Here is a 24,258-nt window from a genome sequence, read left to right on the forward strand (position 1 = left end):
AGTGGTAGGCCTCATCACTGACAACAACGAGACAGCCTATAGGGAGGAGGTCAGAGACCTGGCCGTGTGGTGCCAGGACAACAACCTCTCCCTCAAAGTGATCAAGACAAATGAGATGATTGTGGACTACAGGAAAAAGAAGACCGAGCATGCCCCCATTCTCATCGATGGGGCTGCAGTGGAGCAGGTTGAGAGCCTCAAGATCCTTGGTGTCCACATCACCAACAAACTAACATGGTCCAAGCACACCATGACAGTCGTGAAGCGGGCACGACAAAACCTATTCCCCCTCAGGAGACTGAAAAGATTTGGCATGGGTCCTCAGATCCTCAAAAGGTTGTACAGCTGCACCATCGAGAGCATCCTGACTGGTTGCATCACTGCCTGGTATGGCAACTGCTCAGCCTCCGACCGCAAGGCACTACAGACGGTAGCTTCCTGCCATCCAGGACCTCTACACCAGGCAATGTCAGAGGAAGGCCCTAACTGTTCTCTCCACACGGCAAGCGGTACCGGAGCGCCAAGTCGAGGTCCAAGAGGCTTCTAAACAGCTTCTACCCCCAAGCGATAAGACTCCTGAACATCTAGTCAAATGGCTAGCCAGACTATTCGCATTGCCCCCCCCTCCCCTCTCCACACCACTGCCACTCTCTGTTGTCGTCTATGCATAGTCACTTTAATTAACTACCTCAATTAATACTACCTCAACTAACTGGTGCCCCCGCACATTGACTCTGTACTGGCACCCCCTTGTAAATATTGTTATTTTATTTTTTATTGCTACTCTTTAATTACTTGTTACTTTCATCTCTTATTCTTATCCGTATTTTTTGAAACTGCACAGTTGGTTAGGGGCTTGTAAGTAAGCATTTCACTGTAAGGTCTACTACACCTGTTGTATTCAGCGCATGTGACTAATAAAATTCGATTTGATTTGAACCAACCATTCCACTCCTGGAGTATTCCCAGCATCATTCAGGCTGGGATAACATTCCAGTTAGTCAACGGCATGCAAGTTCCATCTGCTGACTGCCTATAACTGTATAAATGGAAACTGATCACCCCATAGCCCCAATACCCTCCCAATCAAAAAGGAACAATACTGCCCTAGTCGCTGCAGCTTGCCCAGAACGACCAGTAAGCTGCGAAAGCTGGTCAGGCTACATTACAAAAAATAAATAAAATGTAACAACACCTCACAGCACAGTGCGGACTGTGAAGAAACACACAATGTAATGTAATTGTCACGCCCTGATCTGTTTCACTTGTTCCTGTGATTCCAGGACACCCCTCCAGGTGTCACTTATTTTCCACAGTGCATTTATCCCTGTGTTTCCTGTCTCTCTGTGCCAGTTTGTCTTGTACGTTTAAGTCAAGTCAACCAGCATGTTTTTCCCTTACTCCTTTTGCTATTCTCCTTTTTCTAGTCCTCCCGGTTTTGACCCTTGCCTGTTTTCTGGACTTTGTACCCACCTGCCTGACCATTCTGCCTGCCTTGACCACGAGCCTGTCTGCCACTCTGTACCTCCTGGACTGATCTGGTTTTGACCTTTTTACCTGTCCACGACCATTCTCTTGCCTACCCTTTGGATTAATAAACATTTTAAGACTCCAACCATCTGCTTCCTGTGTCTGCATCTGGGTCTCGCCTTGTGTCATAGTAATATTGTTGTATTACACATTTTGTAATGTAGATGTATAATAATTTGTTGAATGATGTATTGTTTTATTTATTTTTTGTGATGTAATTGTTTTAATCTTGTCTGGACCCCAGGAAGAGTATGCCTTGGCAGCAGCCAATGGGGATCCTAATAAATACAAATACTGTCACGACTTCCGCCGAAGTCGGTCCCTCTCCTTGTTCGGGCGGTGTTCGGCGGGCGACATCACCGACCTTCTAGCCATCATTGATCCATTTTTCATTTTCCATTGGTTTTGTCTTGTCTTCCTTCACACCTGGTTCCAATCCCATCATTACATGTGTATTTAACCCTCTGTTTCCCCTCATGTTTTGTCGGAGATTGTTTTATTGTATGTTTGTGCAAGTCATGTGTCGGTGTGCGACGGGTTTTGTACCCACTTATGTTATTTTTTGTATATTTTGGTTTTTGGAGTTGTATGAGCACTTATTAAATGACTGCGTTTATACCAAGTTAGTTTTCGTGCGTCTGACTTCCCTGCCACCGACACGCACCCATTACAAATACTACCACTGGCTACTTTGTCTCCTCATCTGGTTAGGACACACATGTCCTGGTCACTTCAAAGACATTGCATACTTAATTTTAGTTTGGAAAAGAGGGCTGTGCATATCTGCTACTAGAGCAGCTGACTGTTGTATTACGGTTGGTTACCTGTAACTTGGTTACACTGCTATGTGCTTCTGTCGTGAAAGGTTTTTTATCATATTTTGTGGAATTGCCCATTGTTTATATGCTGTAAGTGTGTGAATGAGATTAAAACATGAACACACATTGAAAAACTAGTTGGCTTGGGCTATTCAAACACAACAGAGGCATGGCAGTGCCATTCCCTAGATATAATGTACCAAGACTCTTATGAAACACTTTCAAAGACAGAATAACATTATATAAAATAAACAAGGGCTATTTATATGCTGGCGAAGGTGTTTGAGTGAAATCATGTTGGCCATATTGGATTCAGAATAAAATTGTTTTCCACTAACAGTCTTTGTAGGCATGAGTGTTGTACACATTTCTGAAAAAGTACTAATTTCAATAATTTATGTTTACAGGTGATTTAACCTCCATCAAATTGTATTATTGCAGCCATATTGGATTTTGGACTCCAGATTCGATTTGAGGCAAAATATAAAGATAATCTGTGATGATTTAATTGAAAGACTAGGGGCTAAAGTTACAAAATCCTTTAAGGAACTTTGGACCCCGAAAAAGGTCATTTCGACGTCGGAGCCCACTTGTTTTCCTTAGAGACCAATAGAATAGCCAAAACATCAAAACGCATGTCTAACTGTATGCATTTTTCTCAGGCAGGACCATGCAGTGCTGGTTAACGTTCATCATAAATATTAAAATCTGATATTTCCGCCTATTGTATCTGTCTGTTTACAGGTCTATATTTCCAAGATGAATGAAGATATCTTAATGCTGTTTATTTGTGTATTTTGGGCAGACAACGGACTACTTGTATTCCAAATTTGAGCAATATCAGAGCTTGTAATATTGGGTTACATGAGCTTATGTGGCCAACCCCTCTCCAGCCAGGCATTATTCCGTGTTGCGTCGTGCATAAGAACAGCCTTTAGCCGTGGTATAAATGGCCATATACCATACCTCCTCGTGCCTTATTTTATTTTTATTTTATTTTTTTTAAATTTTATCCCATTTTCTCGTGGTATCCAATCGCTAGTAATTACTATCTTGTTTCATCGCTACAACTCCCGTACGGGCTCGGGAGAGACGAAGGTCGAAAGCCATGCGTCCTCCGAAGCACAACCCAACCAAGCCGCACTGCTTCTTAACACAGTGCGCCTCCAACCCGGAAGCCAGCCGCACCAATGTGTCGGAGGAAACACCATGTACCTGGCCCCCTTGGTTAGCGCGCACTGCGCCCGGCCCGCCACAGGAGTCGCTGGAGCGCGATGAGACAAGGATATCCCTACCGGCCAAACCCTCCCTAACCCGGACGACGCTATGCCAATTGTGCGTCGCCCCACGGACCTCCCGGTCGCGGCCGGCTGCGACAGAGCCTGGGCGCGAACCCAGAGACTCTGGTGGCGCAGTTAGCACTGCGATGCAGTGCCCTAGACCACTGCGCCACCCGGGAGGCCCGCCTTATTGTTTAATTATATCTCGGGTAGGGGTATCTAAAACATTTTGGGGACTTGCCACTAGCCTAAAAAATAGAGAATGGAGTTGTGGTTGAATCCATTATATGGTTGTATTCTCTTTGCTTGTATCCTACTTGTCCCGAAGCCACTCCTGCGTTGTCTTGGCTGTGTGCTTAGGGTCGTTGTCCTGTTGGAAGGTGAAACTTTGGCCCAGTCTGAGGTCCTGAGCACTCTGGAGCAGGTTTTCATCGAAGATCTCTCTGCACTTTGCTCCGTTCATCTTTTCCTCAATCCCGACTAGTCTCCCAGTCCCTGCAGTTGAAAAACATCCCCACAGCATGATGCTGCCACCACCATGCTTCACAGTAGGGATGGTGCCAGGATTTCTCCAAACATGACGCGTGGCATTCAGGCCAAAGAGTTCAGTCATAGTTTCATCAGACCAGAGAATCCAAGAGGGTTGTCATGTGCCTTTTACTAATCTATGGATTTCACATGACTGGGAATACAGCTATGCATCTATTGGTCATAGTGTCATGCAGCGTGACACATCTCCTTTGCATAGAGTTTATCAGGCTGTTGATTGTGGCCTGTGGAATGTTGTCCCACTTCTCTTCAATCGCCGTGTGAAGTTGCTGAATATTAGCGGGAACTGGAACACAATGTCGTGCACGTCAAACCAGAGCATCCCAAACATGCTCAATGGGTGACCTGTCTGGTGAGTATTCAGGCCATGGAAGAACTGGGATATTTTCAGCTTCCAGGAATTGTGTATAGATCCTTGCAACACGGGGGGCTGTGCATTATCATGCTGAAACATGAGGTGATGACGACGAATGAATGGCACGACAATGGGCCTCAGGATCTCACGTTATCTCCATGCATTCAAATTGACATCGATGAAATGCAATTGTTTTCGTTGTCCATAGCTTATGCCTGCCCATATCATAACCCCATTGCCACCATGGGGTACTCTGTTCACAACATTGATATCAGCAAACCTCTCGCCCAGACGACATCGTACATGTGGTCTGGGGTTATGAGGCTGGTTGTATATACTGCCAAATTCTCTAAAACAACATTGGAGGCGGCTTATGGTAGAGAAATTAACATTAAATTCTCTGGCAACAGCTCTGGTGGACATTTCTGCAGTCAGCATGACAATTGCATGCTCCCTCAGAACTTGAGACATCTTTGGCATCGTGTTGTGACATAACTACACATTTGAGTGGCCTTTTGTCTCCAGCACAAGGTGCACCTGTGTAATGATCATGATGTTTAAACAGCTTCTTGATATGCCACACCTGTCAGGTGGATGGATTATCTTGGCAAAGGAGTAATGCTCACTAACAGGCATGTAAACAAATTTGTGCACATCATTTTAAAGTATTAAGCCTTTTGTGCGTATGTAAATGTCTGGGATATTTTATTTCCGCTCATGAAACCAACAGTTTACATGTTGCGTTTATATTTTTGTCAGTGTATATTGGGTATCATGTGTATATTTATGTAGTATATACAGGGCACATTTGTAAAAGAGACCTAGGTCTTAATGCGTCTGCCCTGTTAAAATAAAGGTTAAATAAACAATTTTTAATTGACTGATTTCTTTATAATGAACTGTAACTCGGTAAAATCTTGTAGTTAAGAGTGCCCACTGAACAACACCATAACCCCTAGAAACATTCAGGGGGGAAAAAACAAATAGAAGACGTAAGGAAAAAATGAAGTGCTACTATGATAGACAAATCTCTTTTATTAACACGATATTATGACCATTCACTAGTGTAGCACTTTGAGTTCCAATGTTTTGGAACTGTCAATTCAATGACAGCGTGCATTGATACTTTAAATTGTATTCACACAACCATTCTTAACAAAATCACATGAATTACATACTTATTTTTAGAAAGAACTATAATTCCAAGAGGACATTAGTGCACACTTACAAATGTACAGCTTGAGTTATCAAAACGACATTTAAAAACATACCACAGTTCCTGTTTCTCCTGGTTCTTTATGTTTAAAGGTTCACCTGTATAGAAAGTGTCAGTGTTGTGTAGATGTGCTCAGTGCATTAGTTTTTAACAGCTTTACCTGTATTACAAGTGTATCAGTAACCCATAGTATACCCACATGGTATAAACAGAACATTAAATCAGCCAACAACAAAATATTATTTTGGAACTATTCAATTATCATTATGGGCCAAAACATTTGTGTTCTCACATTTGAATAATGCAAAAAAATAATACATACAAAAAGTGTGTTTCGTTATGTTTGTGTAATCGTTCTTATCTAGAAGTAAAATTTACAAATATCTCAGGTTCAAAAATATTTTCTTGAATGTGTGAATTGATTTACTCCAGTGAAAAGAAATAGTAAAAGTACCATTAAAAGGTCGCTTAAGAGGTCCAGCATTCATTCAGGATGCCCAACAGGCCAAAAGCCCAGACTGCAGGACCCGCTACTAAGTCAGAGTAGAGCATAATACTCAGCCACAACCATTATACTTTTTCAAGTAAGAGAAAGCGATAGATTATCCCATCTTAAAGGACCATCCAGAGAACTATCGATCACAAGGTATCATGAGACCCTCCAAACTGTACTCCTGTCCTTGCTGAGGTTATATTTGGCGTTGATGTTAAGTTGGTCTATTGTAGCTTTATTGTTCTGGAGTCCCTTTGAAACGTGCCTGGATCTGCTCCAGAGTCTTGCCTTTGGTCTCCGGGACAAAGATGATGGTGAAGACTATGTTGAGCGCACAACACCCAGAGAACAGCCAGAAGGTTCCAGCACTGGTTAGGATATCCTGAAATACATTTTCATGGATTGTTATTACAATATCCAAATACATCCTTACAGTTACCAGTATTACCTTATAGACCTCTGAGCTCATCCTCTAAAATGTATTGACTGACACTACACATGAACTGCAGAGGAAACTTCTTTGTTCAGCGCATTAAGTGTCTATCTGTATACTTAGCAATGTTTGTATATCTGTAATAAAAAGGTTGTTAAAGTTCGCATATAGACATTTGTGTCTCTGCTTGGCTAAGAAAATTGCAAACCAGTAAAACCACAACTGCAAAATGGCTTCCTCACAAGCCCTCTTTATCTGCCTTTTCAACATCTCTTTATCCCCCACATCTGTCATATAGGATGCCCAAAATCAACACCAGCTCACCATCAGGTTCTGGAAGGTCTTGGTGATGACGAAGGCAGAGCCCCAGTTGGTGAGGACACAAACAGAGCTGGCAAACCCCTTTACTCGCGTGGGAAAGATCTCTGACATCACCAGCCAGGGGATGGGACCCCAACCAAGAGAGAAACCTGAATTGACCATAAGGTATGACGATTAGAATAAGTTTCACACAAAGCAAAATGTCAGATTTGAATTTAAAATATAAATGGCTATACGATTGATAGTAAGTTCAAAACACATGGAAGAATTTACAGGTGACTAAACCAACTATACTCTAAAAGAAACATTACTAGGCAATGCAGACAATTAATTTGTTTTTATCTAGCCAGGATAGTTTGCTGGGCCCCAATAGTCTCAATTTAAGAGTGGGGTTCACCTGTGATGAAGAAGCCCATGCTGGACAGTGCGAGCCATGACAGATCAGCCGCAGGGTTCTGGGCAAGGGGACTCTCTACTAGGCAGAGTCCTGAGGAGTTACCATGGGTTTCACTGGACAACTTGAAGTAGACACCGAAGGCAGCAGTGCTTAGACACATAAAAACTCCTTAATAGAGAAAGAGAGGGAGGAAGAGAGAGAGAGAATGAACATTTCTTTTCACAATTGAACATCGATTTTCAGGTAGTTGGGGCCCAATTTGGGTGATGGGTGTGGTAATTTGATGTCAAGCTTGACAGTGCCTTATTTCCACCCTACAATTTTGGAGAGGGATTGCCACAAAGGACTCTATTGATGCATTATAAAATCCGTGGAGGAAGAAAGATAAGTAAGTGATAACACGCAGACAGAGACAGACACTTGTGAGACATAAGCACCAGAGAGGATGAGGAGAAGCTTCCTTCCAGCGCGGTCCATGACCAATGCTGCTACTGCAGTGAATACTACCTGGGTTGCTGCTACTACCACCGTAGCAACATTGCTGTTCTGAAAAACAAATAATCACCTGTTATTTTATTACATATAACCGCACTGGTATGTCAATATCATAGTATCTATAGTACTTAGATAATCACATTACAGTTTATGAAGAGTAATGAGATTAAAATACATCAAACCAATGAATCTTAAAACAATTTAAATCATAAAAAAATTACAATAAATAAAGCATTGGTCGGTCCAGCTGCCAAAATACCGATAACGCTGAACAATTCTTACCTTAAAGTGGGCCTTCTCAAAGATAGTCTCAGCATAGAACATGATGGCGTTGATCCCGGTGAGCTGCTGGAAGAGCATCAACATGATGCCCACTCCAAGGGGCTTGTATACTCCAGGGTCCTTAAGATCAGCCATCCCAAAACTACCTCCCTGGTTTAACACAAAGCACACAGTCATCTCTTATGCCATTTAACATGGGTCAGATGTGTTAGCATGCTTCTTTGTTCCAGATTCTCCTCAGACTAAATCCACAACGTAGAGGACAACCGTTTCTCAGCTCTGTCAAGTTTCTCTCTGCTCTGGTTCCCTACAGTAGTGGGGCTGACCTAAATATACTTACTCAGACACATAACCGTGCAGGTGAAGAGAGGTCCCGCGATAGAAATTGTAAGACTGTTCCTACTGATTTGGTTAAGTGCAACACAGAGGTGTGACTCTCTCTCCCTACCTGAGTATTATTCTACAATCAATACCTTTGTCTCATACATTGTGAAATGGCATAATGCCTTTCTTAAAGCAAGTCTTATACTTCATGATTACTAGGGAATACGCAAAGCTCACCTGGTCGTCAGAAGCATCCTCGATGCGGGCACACTCCCACTCTGCAGGGGCGTCTGGCCCCCTCAGAAAGCGCAGTGCCTCCTCAGCTTCCCTCCGTTTACCCTGAGACAGCAGGAACCTGGGCGTCTCAGGCATGAAACACATGAACACCATCATCAGGGTGGGAGGGATGGAGCAGCAGATCGCTAGCCAGCGCCAGTCCAGTGACAGCCCTGGGAAGCATCTACATTTAAGTCATTTAGCAGGCGCCCTTATCCAGAGCGACTTACAGGTAGTGCATTCATCTTAAGATAGCTACATGTAGGTGGGACAAACACATATCTCAGTCATAGTAAGTACATTTTCCTCAATAAAGTAGCTACCAGCAAAGTCAGAGCTAGTAAAGGGGGGAAAAGAGTCAAGTGTGAGTGTTAGTTCATGAAAGGTGGGGTGAGTAGGGGGTGTGAGGGGGAGGGTGATGGAGGAATTATTTAAGATACTCCTTGAAAAGGTAAGGTTTCAGATGTTTTCGGGAAGATGGGCAGGGACTCTGCTGTCCTAGCTTCAGGGGGAAGCTGGTTCCAACATTGGGGTACCAGGACAGAGAAGACCTTGGACTGGGCTGAGTGGGAGCTGCCCTCCCATAGGGGTGGGAGGGCCATGAGACCAGAGGTGGAAGAACGGAGTGCTCGGGTTGGGGTGTAGGGATTGCGCATAGCTTGAAGGTAGCGAGGGGCAGTTCCTCTTGCTGCTCCGTAGTCAAGTACCATGGTCTTGTAGTGGATGTGAGCTTCGACTGGAAGCCAGTGGAGCGTGCGGAGGAGCGGGGTGACATGGGAAGGTTGAACGCCAGGCAGGCTGCAGCGTTCTGGATAAATAGCAGGGGTTTGATGGCACCCAGCCAACAGAGAGTTGCAGTAGTCCAGACGCGAGATGACAAGTGCCTGGACTAGGACCTGCGCCGCTTCCTGTGTGAGGTAGGGTCGTACTCTACGGATGTTGTAGAGCATGAACCTGTAGGAGCGAGTCACTGGAAGCAGAGAGACAGTAGAGTATGGAATGTGAAAAGGCAGTAGTGTGATGACCCTAGTAGAGTCATTCCGTGTGAAAAGAAACTATTAAGGTCTGGATTCCACAGCTGTGTTGTTGATATTACATAATTGTATGTATTTTTTTTTTTACAGGGTAACTCCAGAACATGAACAATGAAAATGTAGAATGTTGATTATTAGTATCCATCACTAGCCTAGCACGAATTAGATCAGGATGGTTCGTACTAGGCAAATCCATCACCCCGGTTCATTAAATTGAAATTCACATTTAGAAGAGCATATACAGGAATTGAGTTAATAAAACGTTTCTTCCGTTCAGCATTCCTCAGCCAGAGACCATTTGCCTCTAAATATTAGAGACTATGGAGACAAAACAGCCAACCGCTCCTGCAATGGTACTGTCTATTGAGGAAGTAAATGGAGAAACATGCATGGTATGTCGGTAACTAGATTAGGCATAGTGGTGGCTTGTGAGGCCGGCATAAATGAGAGCACTCTCAGTTAGTTGGGTGGAATCTTGATCATGCCTGGCGATGATAATCACATGACAATACCGATTGCAGCTGAATAGCCTTTGATGGTGGTTTGTACCTTGAACAAAACACCCCATCATTAAAACATTGACCTCTACAACTACCTCTACCAGTATGATTACTGCTGTAACCTCTGTCATAAAATTGTACAACACCGACAAACCCTTAATGACATGGTCAGATGCTTGTCAAATCCTGTCTGCTGACCAGATACAGTATACAAATGGCATATAGAATTTCTCAAGAGATTCAAACCATTCATAACATCCAAATGCTGCTAACAAATGGACATCTGTGGCGTACCTGCTATATATACTCCCATGATTCCTGTGACCACCATGAGTTGAACACAGGAGCCCATTGCCCCACGGACACGTTCATGGGCCATCTCTGAGATGTACAGCTAGAGCACAGAGGAAGAGAAAAATTATGTTCACACAGGAAGAGTACGCAGCATGACATATTGCTAGAAGCGATAAAACAGACGTACAACGTAAAATAGGAATATATGAGGAAATTAACTAATTAGAATGCATGCATTCATTCATACAGTCATGCATCTTGGTCGTCATGCATCTTGGTCAATTTAAGCAGATAGCATCAGAGTAGACATTCCACAGTACTTACTGGGACCACTAGAGATGTAACCCCACTTGCCAGTCCTGTGAGGACCCTTCCAAGATACAGCATCCAGACATTCTGAGCAGCAATGATGATAGTAAAACCAAAGATATAAGGTATGGAGCAGAACATAAGACTCAGCTTCCTCCCGATCTTGTCCACCATCCAACCGCCGAGTAGACCCCCTATAGCAGCTCCTATCGTCACGATAGACTGCAAAACAGAAAACAGAACAGAGTCCATTAAGTGGATAATGTCCACTTTAATCCACTCAGGAATGATTAGGGCCCTGAACTGACCAGGAAAAAAACTCTGAGTCCATGTTATAGCATGACAATGATCCAAAGCTCATCCTGGTTGGGTTATGAGGGGGGGGAAATCAGGGCCCCATGACAAGAATGTTATCTTACCCCAAACCAGGAAGCCTCTTCTTTGTCTAGTTGTAATCTCGGGTCAGTGATTGTGCTTAGTTCAGGGATGGCAGGGGAGCTGTACCCTAACACGAACCCAAAACTCAGGGGGCCAAGGACTGCTGCAAAAGTGGCGAGGTACAGCTTTCCATTCTTCACCTTGCTGTTGAAAATATAGAACACGTGGGGTTACAAAATCAGCTTTATTGTAACAACACTATTTACATGCAAGACTTCACCAACCCAACAAAACTAGACCATGTTTTTAGTAAAGACTACAGTATGCTACTGCTGTCAAGTAAGCAGACACTCGCAAAATGCAGTCAAGCCATCCCCCTGAATTTGGGTGCTCGAATACACAAGACTTTACCGGCGTCACTTGTTTTCTGGTAGGGAAACTGAGTCGGATGCACAGATGGAGACGATATCTACAAATCATTCTAAGCAAACAGTTTGAAGCGCACATTCAATATTCCACAAAAATCATACCAAAACGTATATTTCAGTTTCGCGCCTTATCAAAAATGACTTTATCACGGGTAGAGTGAGGCTGCAGTAGCCTACCGGGAGTGCTGTTTAGCAAATATTAAATTGTGAAAGAGTTTAAGCGCAAATGAATTACTTAAAAATCATAATATCATTTTCTGGATTTTTGTTTTAGATTCTGTCTCTCACAGTTGAAGTGTACCTATGATAAAAATTACAGACCTCTACATGCTTTGTAAGTAGGAAAACCTGCAAAATCGGCAGTGTATCAAATACTTGTTCTCCCCACTGTATATACTAGGCAGTGTCAGATGGAAGCCCATAAAATTGTCGAAGACTCCAGTCACCCAAGTCATAGACTGTTCTCTCTGCTACCGCACAGCAAGAGGTGCCAGAGCGCCAAGTCTAGAAGCAAAAGGCTCCTTAACAGCTTCTACCCCCATGCCATAACACTGCTGAACAATTAATCAAATGGCCACCCAGACTGTTTACATTGAACCCCCGACCCATTTGTTTTTACACTGCTGCTACTCGCTATTTATTATCCATGCATAGTCACTCTACCCCTACCTACATGTACAAATTACCTCGACTAACATGTAACGTACCCCCGCACATTGACTCGGTACCGGTACCCCCTGTATATAGCCTCGTTATTGTTATTTATTTGTGTTACTTTTTTATAATTTTTTACTTTAGTTTATTTCGTAAATATTTTCTTAAATCTTTCTTGAACTGCATTATTGGCTAAGGGCTTGTAAGCGTTTCCCGGTATGGTCTACTCCTGTTGTATTCGGCGCATGTGACAAATAAAGTTTGATTTGATCATGCTGGGTGGTATAGGGCCACCAAAGATATTGGGTTAAAACTTTTCTTGCCATAATCACAACACAAACTTACTCAAGATATTCGTCCTGCTCCGACCTCACTCCTGTCTCTTCTTCTCCATATTCTGCATCAAGCAATCGTGTTGACTCATGATTTTGGATTTCCATCATGTTTTGTCCTGTTGTTTGCGGTCACTTAACAAAGGCCAGGGATGCTGGACATGCAGAGCCAGCGAAAATCTTTACCAAAAACTCTTCGCGAAGGGAAGACCGCCGCACGCGAGACTACAAACCCTCAATTCAACAAGAATATTCTCAGGAAATTATGAAAAACATAATGATATTAATATTTTTGTTAGCAAAATATGTCAACCGACCGACCGGACGGTTATTGTCAAATTGGGTCATATGCTTTCACAGAATCAGCTGATTCGCATTCTTGCTATAAATTCATGTTTCCGGTTCCGTTTTTAAAAATGAAAGTTGCAGCCGTTCCCTGGGTGTTCCGTATAAGATAATGTAATCATATTTTGAAACAAAGTACAAGAAGTTGGTGAATGGAGTGCTGATAGACAATCGTTGATGGATATTTATAGAGCTCTGATCAGGACAACACTTGATTACGGGTGTATAGTTTATGGAACAGCGCCGAAGACTTTGCTTCAGAGGCTGGACAGAATCCAGTATATAGCTTTAAGGATGTGTATTGGTGCATTTAAGCCGTCGTTGTAAAATAAGACTAACCGACTTGCCTAGTTAAATAAAGGTTAAATAAAAAATATTTTTTAAATTATCAACATCTGTATGTGCCTTACTAGTGGAGGCAGGTGAAATACCTTTGGAAATACGGCATAAAAACCCAATAAGCATTTTCTTAAGTTGAAAGGCTGCCATTGAACATTGAGTTTGACATGTCAACAGGTTGATGTAGTTTTGACATTAATGTATATTAGCTACTTTAATCACAATATGATTTCTGAAGATGAGTTGACTTTACCTTAAGGGGTATTCACCTAGATTTAGCAATTTGCAGCTATGGAGAAGAGGCAATACCAATAGCAGTATCAATTTTCAAAGCCTGTGACTTGCTTCGCCAAAGCAAGTCATATTTGGGCTCCCGAGTGGCGCAGCGGTCTAAGGCACGGCATCTCAATGCTAGAGGTGTTACTACAGACACCATGGTTCAAATCCAGGCTGTATCACAACTGGATGTGATTGGGAGTGCTGTAGGGCGGTGCACAATTGGCCTATTGTTGTCTGGGTTTGGCCAGTGTAGGCTGTCATTGTAACTAAGAATTTGTTCTAACTGACTTGCCTTGTTAAATAAAAAAACATATTCAGCAGAAACAGGTACAGAACAACATAAATATAGTCGGATTTGTTTAAAATAATTGTCTGAAGTTGTCATGTGTTCTGACTTCCAGCTCTATGTGAGCCAGGTGGAGGCTTATCTACAGATGTGTGACTTCCAGTCTACAGCCATCAGCTGCAGACATGCCTGCCTCCTGGAGCCTCAGGCTAAGGCCCTCCACAAACCTCTGGCCTGCTGTGACTTTCTTAGAACAGTCTGGGAAAACATTCAGACATAATGATCATCCCTACAGAGTCAAGCACGCACCCAGCACTATTGAATTACCTCTTGCTTTCACTTGAAAAAACTTTGTAAAAATCTGATAGCACCCTTTTTATATATCTCATCTGAAAACTGTTGTAATTGTCTTGTTTAGAGAATAGAGATAATATTGAGTTTTGTCCACTTCACAGGGGATGTTCCTGGATGCTCTGGAGTTGTTTGCCAAGGCCTTGCTGCTGGTCATATCACATGATGAGGTCAGTGTGAAATTTGAGGTATTCACATAGAGAGCTATGTGCATGAAAATGAATATAGTTGTTACTGTTTCCACTATATACAAACACTTTCTTTGGCTTTATCCAAATGTTATCTGCCTAAGGAGGGCATGTGAAATCCTTTGACCTCAGCCATCTCTACAGACAGACATTCCTTGCACAGCCAACAGATGGTGCTATTCACCTAAGATTTAAAAAAAATGTGTCACGGGTGTGAACCACGGAAGTGTCTCCCTTTGTTGCTGTTGTAGCCTGGCATGTCTGACGGCCCTGGGCCGCTATACTGACTGTCTGAGGCTGGTTAGTAACTAGCTGGAGGTAGACTCTGACTGTCTGAGGCTGGTTAGTAACTGGCTACAGGTAGACTCTGACTGTCTGAGGCTGGTCAGTAACTGGCTACAGGTAGACTCTGAGACCGTAGATCTGCGTAGATCTACCTGTATTTATCTGTACGTGTCAAGGTTCTGATACAGCAAGCAAGAGTGTTGATTAGGCCTGTGGTTTAGCTGATACATGCCTGGTTGATCCCATTTTACCAGACCATTCTCCTCTACCAATGAAGAGATATACACTGAGTGCACAAAACATTAAAAACACAATCATAATATTGAGTTGAACCCCCCCCCCCTTCTCCCTTTTTCCCTCAGAACAGCCTCAATTTGTCAGGGCATAGACTACAACGTGTCGAAAGCGTTCCACAGGGACGCTGGCCCATGTTGACTCCAATGCTTCCCACAGTTGTGTCAAGTTGGCTGGAAGTCCTTTGGGTGGTGGACCATTCTTGATACACATGGGGAAACTGTTGGGCGTGAAAAGGCACTTAAATATTTTGTCTTGCCCATTCACCCTCTGAATGGTACACATACACAATCAATGTCTGAATTGTCTCAAGGCTTAGCAATCATTCTTTAACCTGTCTCCTCCACTTCATCTACACTGATTGAAGTGGATTTAACAAGTGACATCAATAAGGGATCACAGCTTTCACCTGGATTCACCTGGTCAGTCTGTGTCATGGAAAGAGCAGGTGTTCTTAATGTTCTCGTTAGAAGCTAGAAGCTTGATAATGTTGACACGTTTTCAGACTGATTCTCGTCTACCAATCTACAGTAAACAAATGAGGATACATAATCTACATTGTGTTGCTGTGATATGCTCCATACTGTCTATTATCCACTAATATGTAGTATTTTGCACCATAGGGGTATTCTGTACCGCAGGCTGAAAGACTTCACTTCTGTCATTGAGGACCTGGTCCTGGCTGTGGAGCTGAGTGAGGCTTGAGTCCAGGGGGCGGAGCCGAGCGGACACACCCAGGAAAAACTGAGGGCCGTGCAGGAGGAGGCCCAGGCCCAGCTGGTGCTCGCCTATAACGACTTTGCCGTGCCGAGCTTCTTCCCATAACTTCTACGCCGAGGAAACCATGCTGCTCAGCAAGGCCGTCCGGGAGCAGAAGGAGGAAAGCGGCCTCCACATTAACAGAGGAGGTGAGGGGAGGGGAAAGGAGAGGACGGGAGAGAAAATAAGAGGAGAGATGAGGGAAGGGAGGTATGTTTAAGGGGGTGGGAGGAAGTGGAGGCGAAGGAGGTGAGTTTGGCTGAGGTAAAATGAGAGAGGTTGTGGGCTCCCTCTTGAAAAAGGTGCAATTGATGTCTGGCTCTGTGAAATAGAAATAGTGTGTGAATATGGACGGTGGGCAGGAGTCACTGAGATCAAGAGAGGATGTGTTCAAAGTGACTGGAGATTTGATTTCATATCACCTCACAGACCTTTAATACATCAATGCATAAAGTCAGTACCTATATCCATTATATCCAATTTCAGGAAGGAGTGCATCTGAGTCGACAGTAGATATCACCTCTGATATTTACAGAGGTGGTTGTGGTTTGTGTTTCTTCCAGCAGGACGAGTGGGAGTTTGCCCTGGCTGACTACCAGCAGGCGGAGGAGATGTCTCCTGATGACCAGGCCATCTGGATCCGCCTCGCTGTCATCCTCAACACCCTGGGCACACACTGCTACCAGGACTGGTGAGTCTCAGTCTGTCATCCATAACACTGTGTATTGTCTTCACCGCAGGAAGTACCATGAGGCAGCTCTGACAAGTTCCTTGAGGCCATCAAGTACAACCCTGGAGTCAGCCAGTACTATGAGAACTGGGCCAAACCCCACCGTAAAGTGCCCAACGTGGAGGGGGCCAAGCAGGATGCCATCAGTACCCTTCTCCTGGACCCCACTAATGATCAGGCAAGACCCTCAATGCCTGTACTGTGTGTCTCATCCACTCTATCCATAATACTGAGCTGTTATAGCTAGGGCCTAATGTGGGCTAAGGACCCTAGTTATGCAAGTACTAAGCTCTCACCACTTGTTTCCAATGCAGATTGGGGGGGGGGGGGGGGATGTTTTTTATAAGTATATGAACAGGTTATTCTTTCTTTTAATGCACATTTCATTTTATGTAATACATGTTTCATAAAGTGGTGCGAAACTCCCACTTGGTGCAGAACTGACTACTGTAGTAAATCTGTACCTCTGTCTGCATGTGTGTGTTTCCGGTTTTAATGTCACATGGACAGATACAGTGAAATCTCTTTCTTGTAACCAACAAAGTTGTTATCAATAACAATGTAATACAACAAATAACATGGTAGAACAAAAACAAATGAGATATAAACATAAAAAATAAGATCACAATAAAGTAAGCATACTATATACAGGGTCAGTGCCAATACCATTATTAACAATGTGCAGTGATACTGGATCGATAGAGGTAGATATATACAGTACCAGTCAAAAGTTTGGACACACCTACTCATTCCAGGGTTTTTCTTTATTTTTACTGTTTTCTACATTGTATAATAATAGTGAAGACATCAAAACTATGAAATAACACATGTGGAATCATGTAGTAACCAAAGAAGTGTTAAACAAATCTAAATATATTTTATTTTTGAGATTCTTCAAAGTAGCCACCCTTTGCCTTGATGACAGCTTTGCACACTCTTGGCATTCTCTCAACCAGCTTCATGAGGTAGTCACCTGGAATGTATTTCAATTAACAGGTGTGCCTTGTTAAAAGTTAATTTGTGGAATTTCTTTCCTTCTTAATGTGTTTGATCCAATCAGTTGTGTTTTGACAAGGTAGGGGTGGTATACAGAAGGTTATTGGTAAATGACCAAGTCCATATTATGGCAAGTACAGCTCAAATAAGCAAAGAGAAACAACAGGCCATCATTACTTTTGTTTTTTGCTGCAGAGGATAAGTTCATTAGAGTTAACTGCACCTCAGATTGCAGCCCAAATAAATGTTTCAGAGTTCAAGTAACAGACACATCTCAACTGTTCAGAGGAGACTGTGTGAATCAGGCCTTCATGGTCGAATTGCTGCAAAGAAACCACTACTAACGGACACCAATAATAATAAGAGACTTGCTTGGGCCAAGAAACATGAGCAATGGACATCTGTCCTTTTGGTCTGATGAGTCAAAATGTGAGATTTTTGGTTCCAACCGCCGTGTCTTTGTGAGATGCAGAGTAGGTGAACGGATGATCTCTGCATGTGTGGTTTGCTGGTGACACTGTCTGTGATTTATTTAGAATTCAAGGCACACTTAACCAGCACGGCTACCAAAGCATTCTGCAGCGATACGCCATTCCATCTGGTTTGCACTTAGTGGGACTATCATTTGTTTTTCAACAGGACAATGACCCAAAACACACCTCCAGGTGTGAAAGGGCTATTTGACCAAGGATAGTGATGGAGTGCTGCATCAGCATATGTGGGAACTCCTTCGAGACTGTTGGAAAAGCATTCCTCACGAAGCTGGTTGAGAGAATGCCAAGAGTGTGCAAAGCTGTCATCAAGGCAAAGGGTGGCTACTTTGAAGAATCTAAAATAAAAAAAATATTCTGATTTGTTAACTTATTTAATAGTTTTGATGTCTTCACTATTATTCTACATTGTAGAAAATAGCAAAAAATAAAGAAAAACCCTTGAATGAGTATGTGTGTCCAAACTTTGGACTGGTACTGTATGTACAATGCATTCCGAAAGTATTCAGACATTTCCACATTTTGTTACATTACAGTCTTATTCTAAAATGTATTAAATAAATAAAAATCCTCATCAATCTACACACAATACCCCATAATGACAAAACAAAAACAGGTTATTAGCAATGTTTGCAAATTTATGAAAAAGAAAAACAGAAATACCTTATTTACATAAGTGTTCAGACCCTTTGCTATGAGACTTGAAATTGAGCTCAGGTTCATCCTGTTTCCATTGAGCATCTTTGAGATGTTTCTTCAACTTGATTGGAGTCCACCTGTGGTAAATTCAATTTATTGGACATGATTCTATATAAGGTCCCACAGTTGACAGTGCATGTCAGAGCAAAAACAAAGCCATGAGGTCGAAGGAATTGTCCGTAGAGCTCCAAGACAGGATTGTGTCGAGGCACAGATCTGGGGAAGGGTACCAAAACATTTATAGCATTGAAAGTCTCCAAGAACACAGTGGCCTCCATCATTCTTAAATGGAAGAAGTTTGGAACCACCAAGACTCTTCCTAGAGCTGGCCGCCTGGTCAATCTGAGCAATCGGGTGAGAAGGACCTTGGTCAGGGAGGTGACCAAGAACCCGATGGTCATTCTGACAGAACTCCAGAGTTCCTCTGTGGAGATGGGAGAACCTTCCAGAAGGACAACCATCTCTGCAGCACTCAACCAATCAGGCCTTTATGGTAGAGTGGCCAGACGGAAGCCACTCCTCAGTAAAAGGCACATGACAGCCCGCTTGGAGTTTGCCAAAAAGGCACCTAAAGACCCTCAGATCAAATTGTATTTGTCACATGCGCCGAATACAACAGGTGTAGACCTTACCGTGAAATGCTTACTTACAAGCCCTTTACCAACAATGCAGTTAAAATAATTTGGGTTAAGAAAATATTTACTAAATAAACTAAAGTAAAAAAAAAAAAAAAAAAAAAGATTAACTCAAGAAAATTACATAACAATAACGAGGCTATATACGGGGGGGGGGGGGGGGTCAATGTAAATAGTCCGGGTGTCCATTTGATTAATTGTTCAGCAGTCTTATGGCTTGGGGGTAGATGCTGTTAAGGAGACTTTTGGTTCTAGACTTGGCGCTCCGGTACTGCTTGCCATGCGGTAGCAGACCGAACAGTCTATGACTTGGGCGACTGGAGTCTTTGACAATTTTTTGGGCCTTCCTCTGACACTACCTAGTACATCCTGGATGCCAGGAAGCTTGGCCCCAGTGATGCACTGGGCCGTACGCACTACCCTCTGTAGCGCCTTACAGTCAGATGTCGTGCAATTGCCATACCAGGTGGTGATGCAACTGGTCAGGATGCTCTATATGTTGCAGCTGTATAACTTTTTGAGATTCTGGGGACCCTTGCCAAATCTTTTCAGTCTCCTGAGGGGAAACAGGTGTTGTCGTGCCCTCTTCACAACTGTCTTGGTGTGTTTGGACCATGATAGTTTGTTGGTGACGTGAACACCAAGGGACTTGAAACTCTCGATCCTCTCCACTTCAGCCCCGTCAATGTTAATGGGGGTCTGTTCAGCCCTCCTTTTCCTATAGTCCACAATCAGCTCCTTTGTCTTGCTCACATTGAGAGAGAGGTTATTGTCCTGGCACCACACTGCCAGGTCTCTGACCTCCCTATAGGCTGTCTCATCGTTGTCGGTGATCAGGCCTACCACTGTTGTCGTCAGCAAACTTAATGATGGTGTTGGAGTCGCGCTTGGCCACGCAGCCATGGGTGAACAGGGGAGTACAGGAGGGGACTGAGCACGCATCCCTGAGGGGCCCCAGTGTTGAGGATCAGCGTGGCAGATGTGTTGTTGCCTACCCTTACCACCTGGGGACGGCCCGCCAGGAAGCCCAGGATCCAGTTGCAAAGGGAGGTGTTTAGTCCCAGGGTCCTTAGCTTACTAATGAGTTTTGTGCGCAATATGTGGTTTAACGCTGAGCTGTAGTCAATGAACAGCATTCTCACATACATATTCCTTTTGTACAGAGGGGAAAGGGCAGTGTGGAGTGCGATTGAGATTGCGTCATCTGTGGATCTGTTGAGGCGGTATGTGAATTGGAGTGGGTCTAGGGTTTCCAGCAGGATGGTGTTGATGTGAGCCATGAACAGCCTTTCAAAGCACTTCATGGCTACCGACATGAGTGCTACGGGGTGGTATTCATTTAGGCAGGTTACCTTCGCTTTCTTGGGCACAGGGACTATGGTGGTCTGCTTGAAGCATGTAGGTATTACAGACTTGGTCAGGGAGAGGTTGAAAATGTCAGTGGAGACACTTGTCAGTTGGTCCGTGCATGCTTTGAATACACGTCCTGTGAATTTTGAATGTTGACCTGTTTAAAGTTCTTGCTCATATCGGCTACGGAGAGCCGGAGAGTCCGGAACAGCTGGTGCTGTCATGCATGCTTCAGTGTTGCTTTCCTCGAAGCGAGCATAAAAGGCATTTCGCTCGTCTGGTAGGCTCACGTCACTGGGCAGCTCGCGGCTGTGTTTCCCTTTTGTAGTCCGTAATATTTTTCATGCCCTGCCACATCTGACGAGCGTCAGAGCCGGTGTAGTAGGATTCAATCTTAGTCCTGTATTGACGCTTTGCCTGTTTGATGGTTCGTCTGAGGGCATAGCAGGATTTCTTATATGCGTCCAGATTAGTGTCCCGCTCCTTGAAAGCAGGACACTCCTTGAAAGCGGCAGCTCTATACTTTAGCTCGGTGCAGATGTTGCCTGTAATCCATGGCTTCTGGTTGGGAAATGTACGTATGGTTACTGTGGGGAGGACGTCGTCGATGCACTTGTTGATGAAGCCGGTGACTGAGGTGGTATACTCCTCAATGCCATTGGATGAATCCCGGAACATATTCCAGTCTACGCTAGCAAAACAACAACCATGAGAAACAAATTTCTCTGGTCTGATGAAACCAAGATTGAACTCTTTGGCCTGAATGCCAAGCGTCACGTCTGGAAGAAACCTGGCACCATCCCTGGCACCAGCATGGTGGTGACAGCATCATTCTGTGGGGATGTTTTTCAACGGCAGGGACTGGGAGACTAGTCAGGATCGAGGAAAAATGAACGGAGCAAAGTACAGAGAGATCCTTGATGAAAACCTGCTCTGGAGCGCTCCGCACCTCAGACTGGTCCGAAGTCTTCCAACAGGACAACGACCGTAAGCACACTGCCAAGACAATGCAGGAGTGGCTTCGGGACAAGTCTCTGAATGTCCTTGAGTGGCCCAGCCAGAGCCTGGATCGAACATCTCTGAAGAGACCTGAAAATAGCTGTGTAGCAACGCTCCCCATCCAACCTGACAGAGTTTGAGAGGATCTGCAGAGAAGAATGGGAGAAACTCCCCAAATACAGGTGTGCCAAGCTTGCAGCATCATACCCAAGATGACTCAAGGCTGTAATCTCTGCCAAAGTTAATTCAACCAAATACTGAGTAAAGGGTTCCAATACTTATGTAAATCTTATATTTCATTATGGGGTACTGTGTGTAGATTGATGAGGATTTAAATACAATTTAATCCATGTTAGAATAAGGCTGTAACGTACCAAAATGTGGAAAAAGTAAAGTGGTCTAAATACTTTCCGAATGCACTGTAAATGTGTGTGCATATTATGTGTGCATATTATGTGTGAGCAAATGATGGAGTGAGTGTTTGTTTGTATGTGTTCGAGTGTCAGTGTGCGTAAGTGTGTAGGGCTCTGTGAGTGTGGTCAACTCTGATTGTGGTCAACTCTGAGTCCGTGTAGCCATTTTGTGTGTGTGCGTCTGCTGCTTAGTCTGTTCCCAGGCTGCTCAGTGTCAGATGTGCTGTCCAGTGAGACGGCCAGAATGGTTAAAGCCCAGCTGATGGACAACATCCAGGCCTGCATCCTCCGTGCTAAAATTTGGTTAGTCTAACACTGTTTGTCCACAACCCCTCCCTCCCATGGCTAAAACTGGTCAGACCTGAATCAGAAAGATATAAAAAATACCTGGTTTAGTTTTCCAGGTACAATAGAATGGAATAACCCCCAAAGTACAGAATCAAAGCTAAATCAAGGACATCTACTTTTATGTTTTTTTTACATATATATTTAACTCAGGTCTGAAAATGGTCAAAAGGGCAGTTGCCCAGATCCAGATGAAAACTTCTCCTGGATTAAAAGAATCCTGTTCAATAGAGAGTCTCAATTGGAAGTGCTTTGTAGTCCTTCCTTACATAGGCCAAATAGGGGTGTGTACACCAGTCCCAAAGTGTACAAACTAACTGTGGTTGATGCTAATTTCAGATGTGTTTCCCCAGAATCTGCAGTGGGCTTGACAAGATGACCCTGTCACATGACACAGACACCCAGTCTGACAGCCAATCCTCAGAGGAACAGTCTGACCAGATGGCGGAGCCGCTTAAAGCCTGTGTGGCACCGCAGTACGTGTACAAGCAGATCGTCAGGATCAACCAGCAGGTACTGGGACAGACAACCTCATCTACCCTCATCTAGGTCACTTAATAAAGCCCTTCAGTTCAAACTCTCTTTTCAAACCTCTTATTCACAAAGTCACATAAAACACTCAACTTCTGCTTCATCATTGATCAGTATTTGTTTTAGTTGGGTGCTCCACCCGTTGAGAGCATTGAAAGAGTCTCTCATACTGAGCAGAGGTGCACTTCCTGTGTTGGCTGTGCCAGGTGAAGCGAGCAGTGCGATTGGCCCTTGAACGGTGATAGCCTCTGCAGTATGATGGGTCCAGTCTGGCCCCCACCCGCACAGTGGAACAGGAGCAGTCTGCACTGGTCTCTAAGGACAGGCTGTACCACTGTAGGAAGTTTGGGGGGTTTGGAGTGAATTCCACATAAGCAGCAACACTATGGTGTTTACTACTCTTAGGGTGACATGGTGGAGTGTGGGCATAGTGCTGTAGCTTGAGGTTGTCATGGCACAATACTGTTCTCAAATCCAACAGGTGTCAGTAGAGGCCCAGTTTTCCTTAGTTCCACCTCACCTGTTTGGATGTACAGTAATTTATCCATTAGTCTAGATTGTCAGGGCTCAATGATTTTCTAATGGGATTGTTTTGTATTGTTTATGTCCATGACTATGATTGACAGGCAAATGGAGACATGTAAAGGGCGTATGACAAAAAGGAAAAGGTGTGCCAGTTAGATGAAGGCAGTTCAATGATATGACAGATAGAAATGATGGAGAAGCTGTAGCTCTTTTGTATACGTTCTATTCCCTTGAGAATTTAGTTGAATGGCAAAGGTATTGTGCCATGGACCATTTGTATTCTCAACATTACAGTAAATCTTTATTTTTAACAAGATTATTTAGCTGTGTAAATTTGCCTGAAAATTATGTTTTTTTCCCTGCCAAATAAAATAAAGATATGTATCAAGATTATAGACAAGTGTATAGATTGAATTCACCCTGAAACTGTAAATGTATCTAGAGTTGAAAAGATTTTAATATGTGTGGCAATAAAGTGGTTTACAGTGTGTACCAGTTGGGTATTGTAGCATACATGGTTGAGACTGGACAAGAGAGGGGGTTGTTTTGAGAGAGAAGCAGCTGCCCCCTCCCTGCTCTGACAGCAGCTATAGTAACAGCCGATAAGGAGATTGTGACACTCAACCCTGTAGGAAACACCCCAGCAGCATCTGATCACATGCACTCCATCCACACCAGCTATTGTTTCAATTACTGAACATACAATACTTCATTTGGATT

General features: G+C 43.6%; 2 protein-coding genes and 1 long non-coding RNA gene across 4 annotated transcripts in view; 2 read left to right on the plus strand and 1 right to left on the minus strand.

Annotated features, from left to right (window-relative positions):
* Positions 1 to 5,555: 5,555 nt before the first annotated feature.
* slc2a8 (solute carrier family 2 member 8) lies at positions 5,556 to 13,061 on the minus strand. Its single transcript, XM_039013284.1, has 10 exons — positions 12,712 to 13,061; positions 11,326 to 11,488; positions 10,922 to 11,128; positions 10,598 to 10,697; positions 8,731 to 8,942; positions 8,170 to 8,319; positions 7,830 to 7,938; positions 7,393 to 7,560; positions 6,999 to 7,144; positions 5,556 to 6,623 (listed from the first exon to the last, which is right to left on the minus strand). The coding sequence occupies exons 1-10, from the start codon at positions 12,807 to 12,809 to the stop codon at positions 6,477 to 6,479; spliced, it is 1,500 nt and encodes a 499-aa protein (XP_038869212.1). The 5' UTR covers positions 12,810 to 13,061; the 3' UTR covers positions 5,556 to 6,476.
* Positions 13,062 to 13,104: 43 nt separating this feature from the next.
* Positions 13,105 to 16,726, plus strand: LOC120063116. Of its 2 annotated transcripts, XR_005478467.1 has the most exons (4): positions 13,105 to 13,157; positions 14,063 to 14,468; positions 15,689 to 15,973; positions 16,388 to 16,726. It is a non-coding gene; the product is annotated as an uncharacterized LOC120063116 (long non-coding RNA). The 2 variants fall into 2 exon arrangements; XR_005478466.1 differs by lacking the exon at positions 13,105 to 13,157 and having other exon boundaries at positions 13,895 to 14,468.
* A 5,603-nt stretch (positions 16,727 to 22,329) lies between these two features.
* The window catches only part of adamtsl2 (ADAMTS-like 2), a 37,204-nt gene continuing 35,275 nt past the window's right edge, over positions 22,330 to 24,258 (plus strand). The window contains exons 1-2 of the mRNA XM_039013285.1: positions 22,330 to 22,440; positions 22,822 to 22,995. The gene's annotated coding sequence lies outside the window, so the exon portion shown is untranslated. The remainder of the gene's footprint in view (positions 22,441 to 22,821; positions 22,996 to 24,258) is intronic.

Source organism: Salvelinus namaycush, chromosome 18, assembly GCF_016432855.1.
Source record: "Salvelinus namaycush isolate Seneca chromosome 18, SaNama_1.0, whole genome shotgun sequence".
NCBI lineage: Eukaryota > Metazoa > Chordata > Actinopteri > Salmoniformes > Salmonidae > Salvelinus > Salvelinus namaycush.

What these genes read in the sequence shown, in the direction of transcription:
- slc2a8 (XM_039013284.1), bottom strand. Translation starts at nt 12,809, where the DNA reads ATGATGGAAATCCAAAATCATGAGTCAACACGATTGCTTGATGCAGAA. An exon ending in AGGATGCTTCTGACGACCAG is followed by an intron (nt 8,320 to 8,730) that starts GTGAGCTTTGCG and finishes GTGTTAAACCAG; the next exon opens with GGAGGTAGTTTTGGGATGGC. An exon ending in CATGGGCTTCTTCATCACAG is followed by an intron (nt 7,145 to 7,392) that starts GTGAACCCCACT and finishes TGGTCAATTCAG; the next exon opens with GTTTCTCTCTTGGTTGGGGT.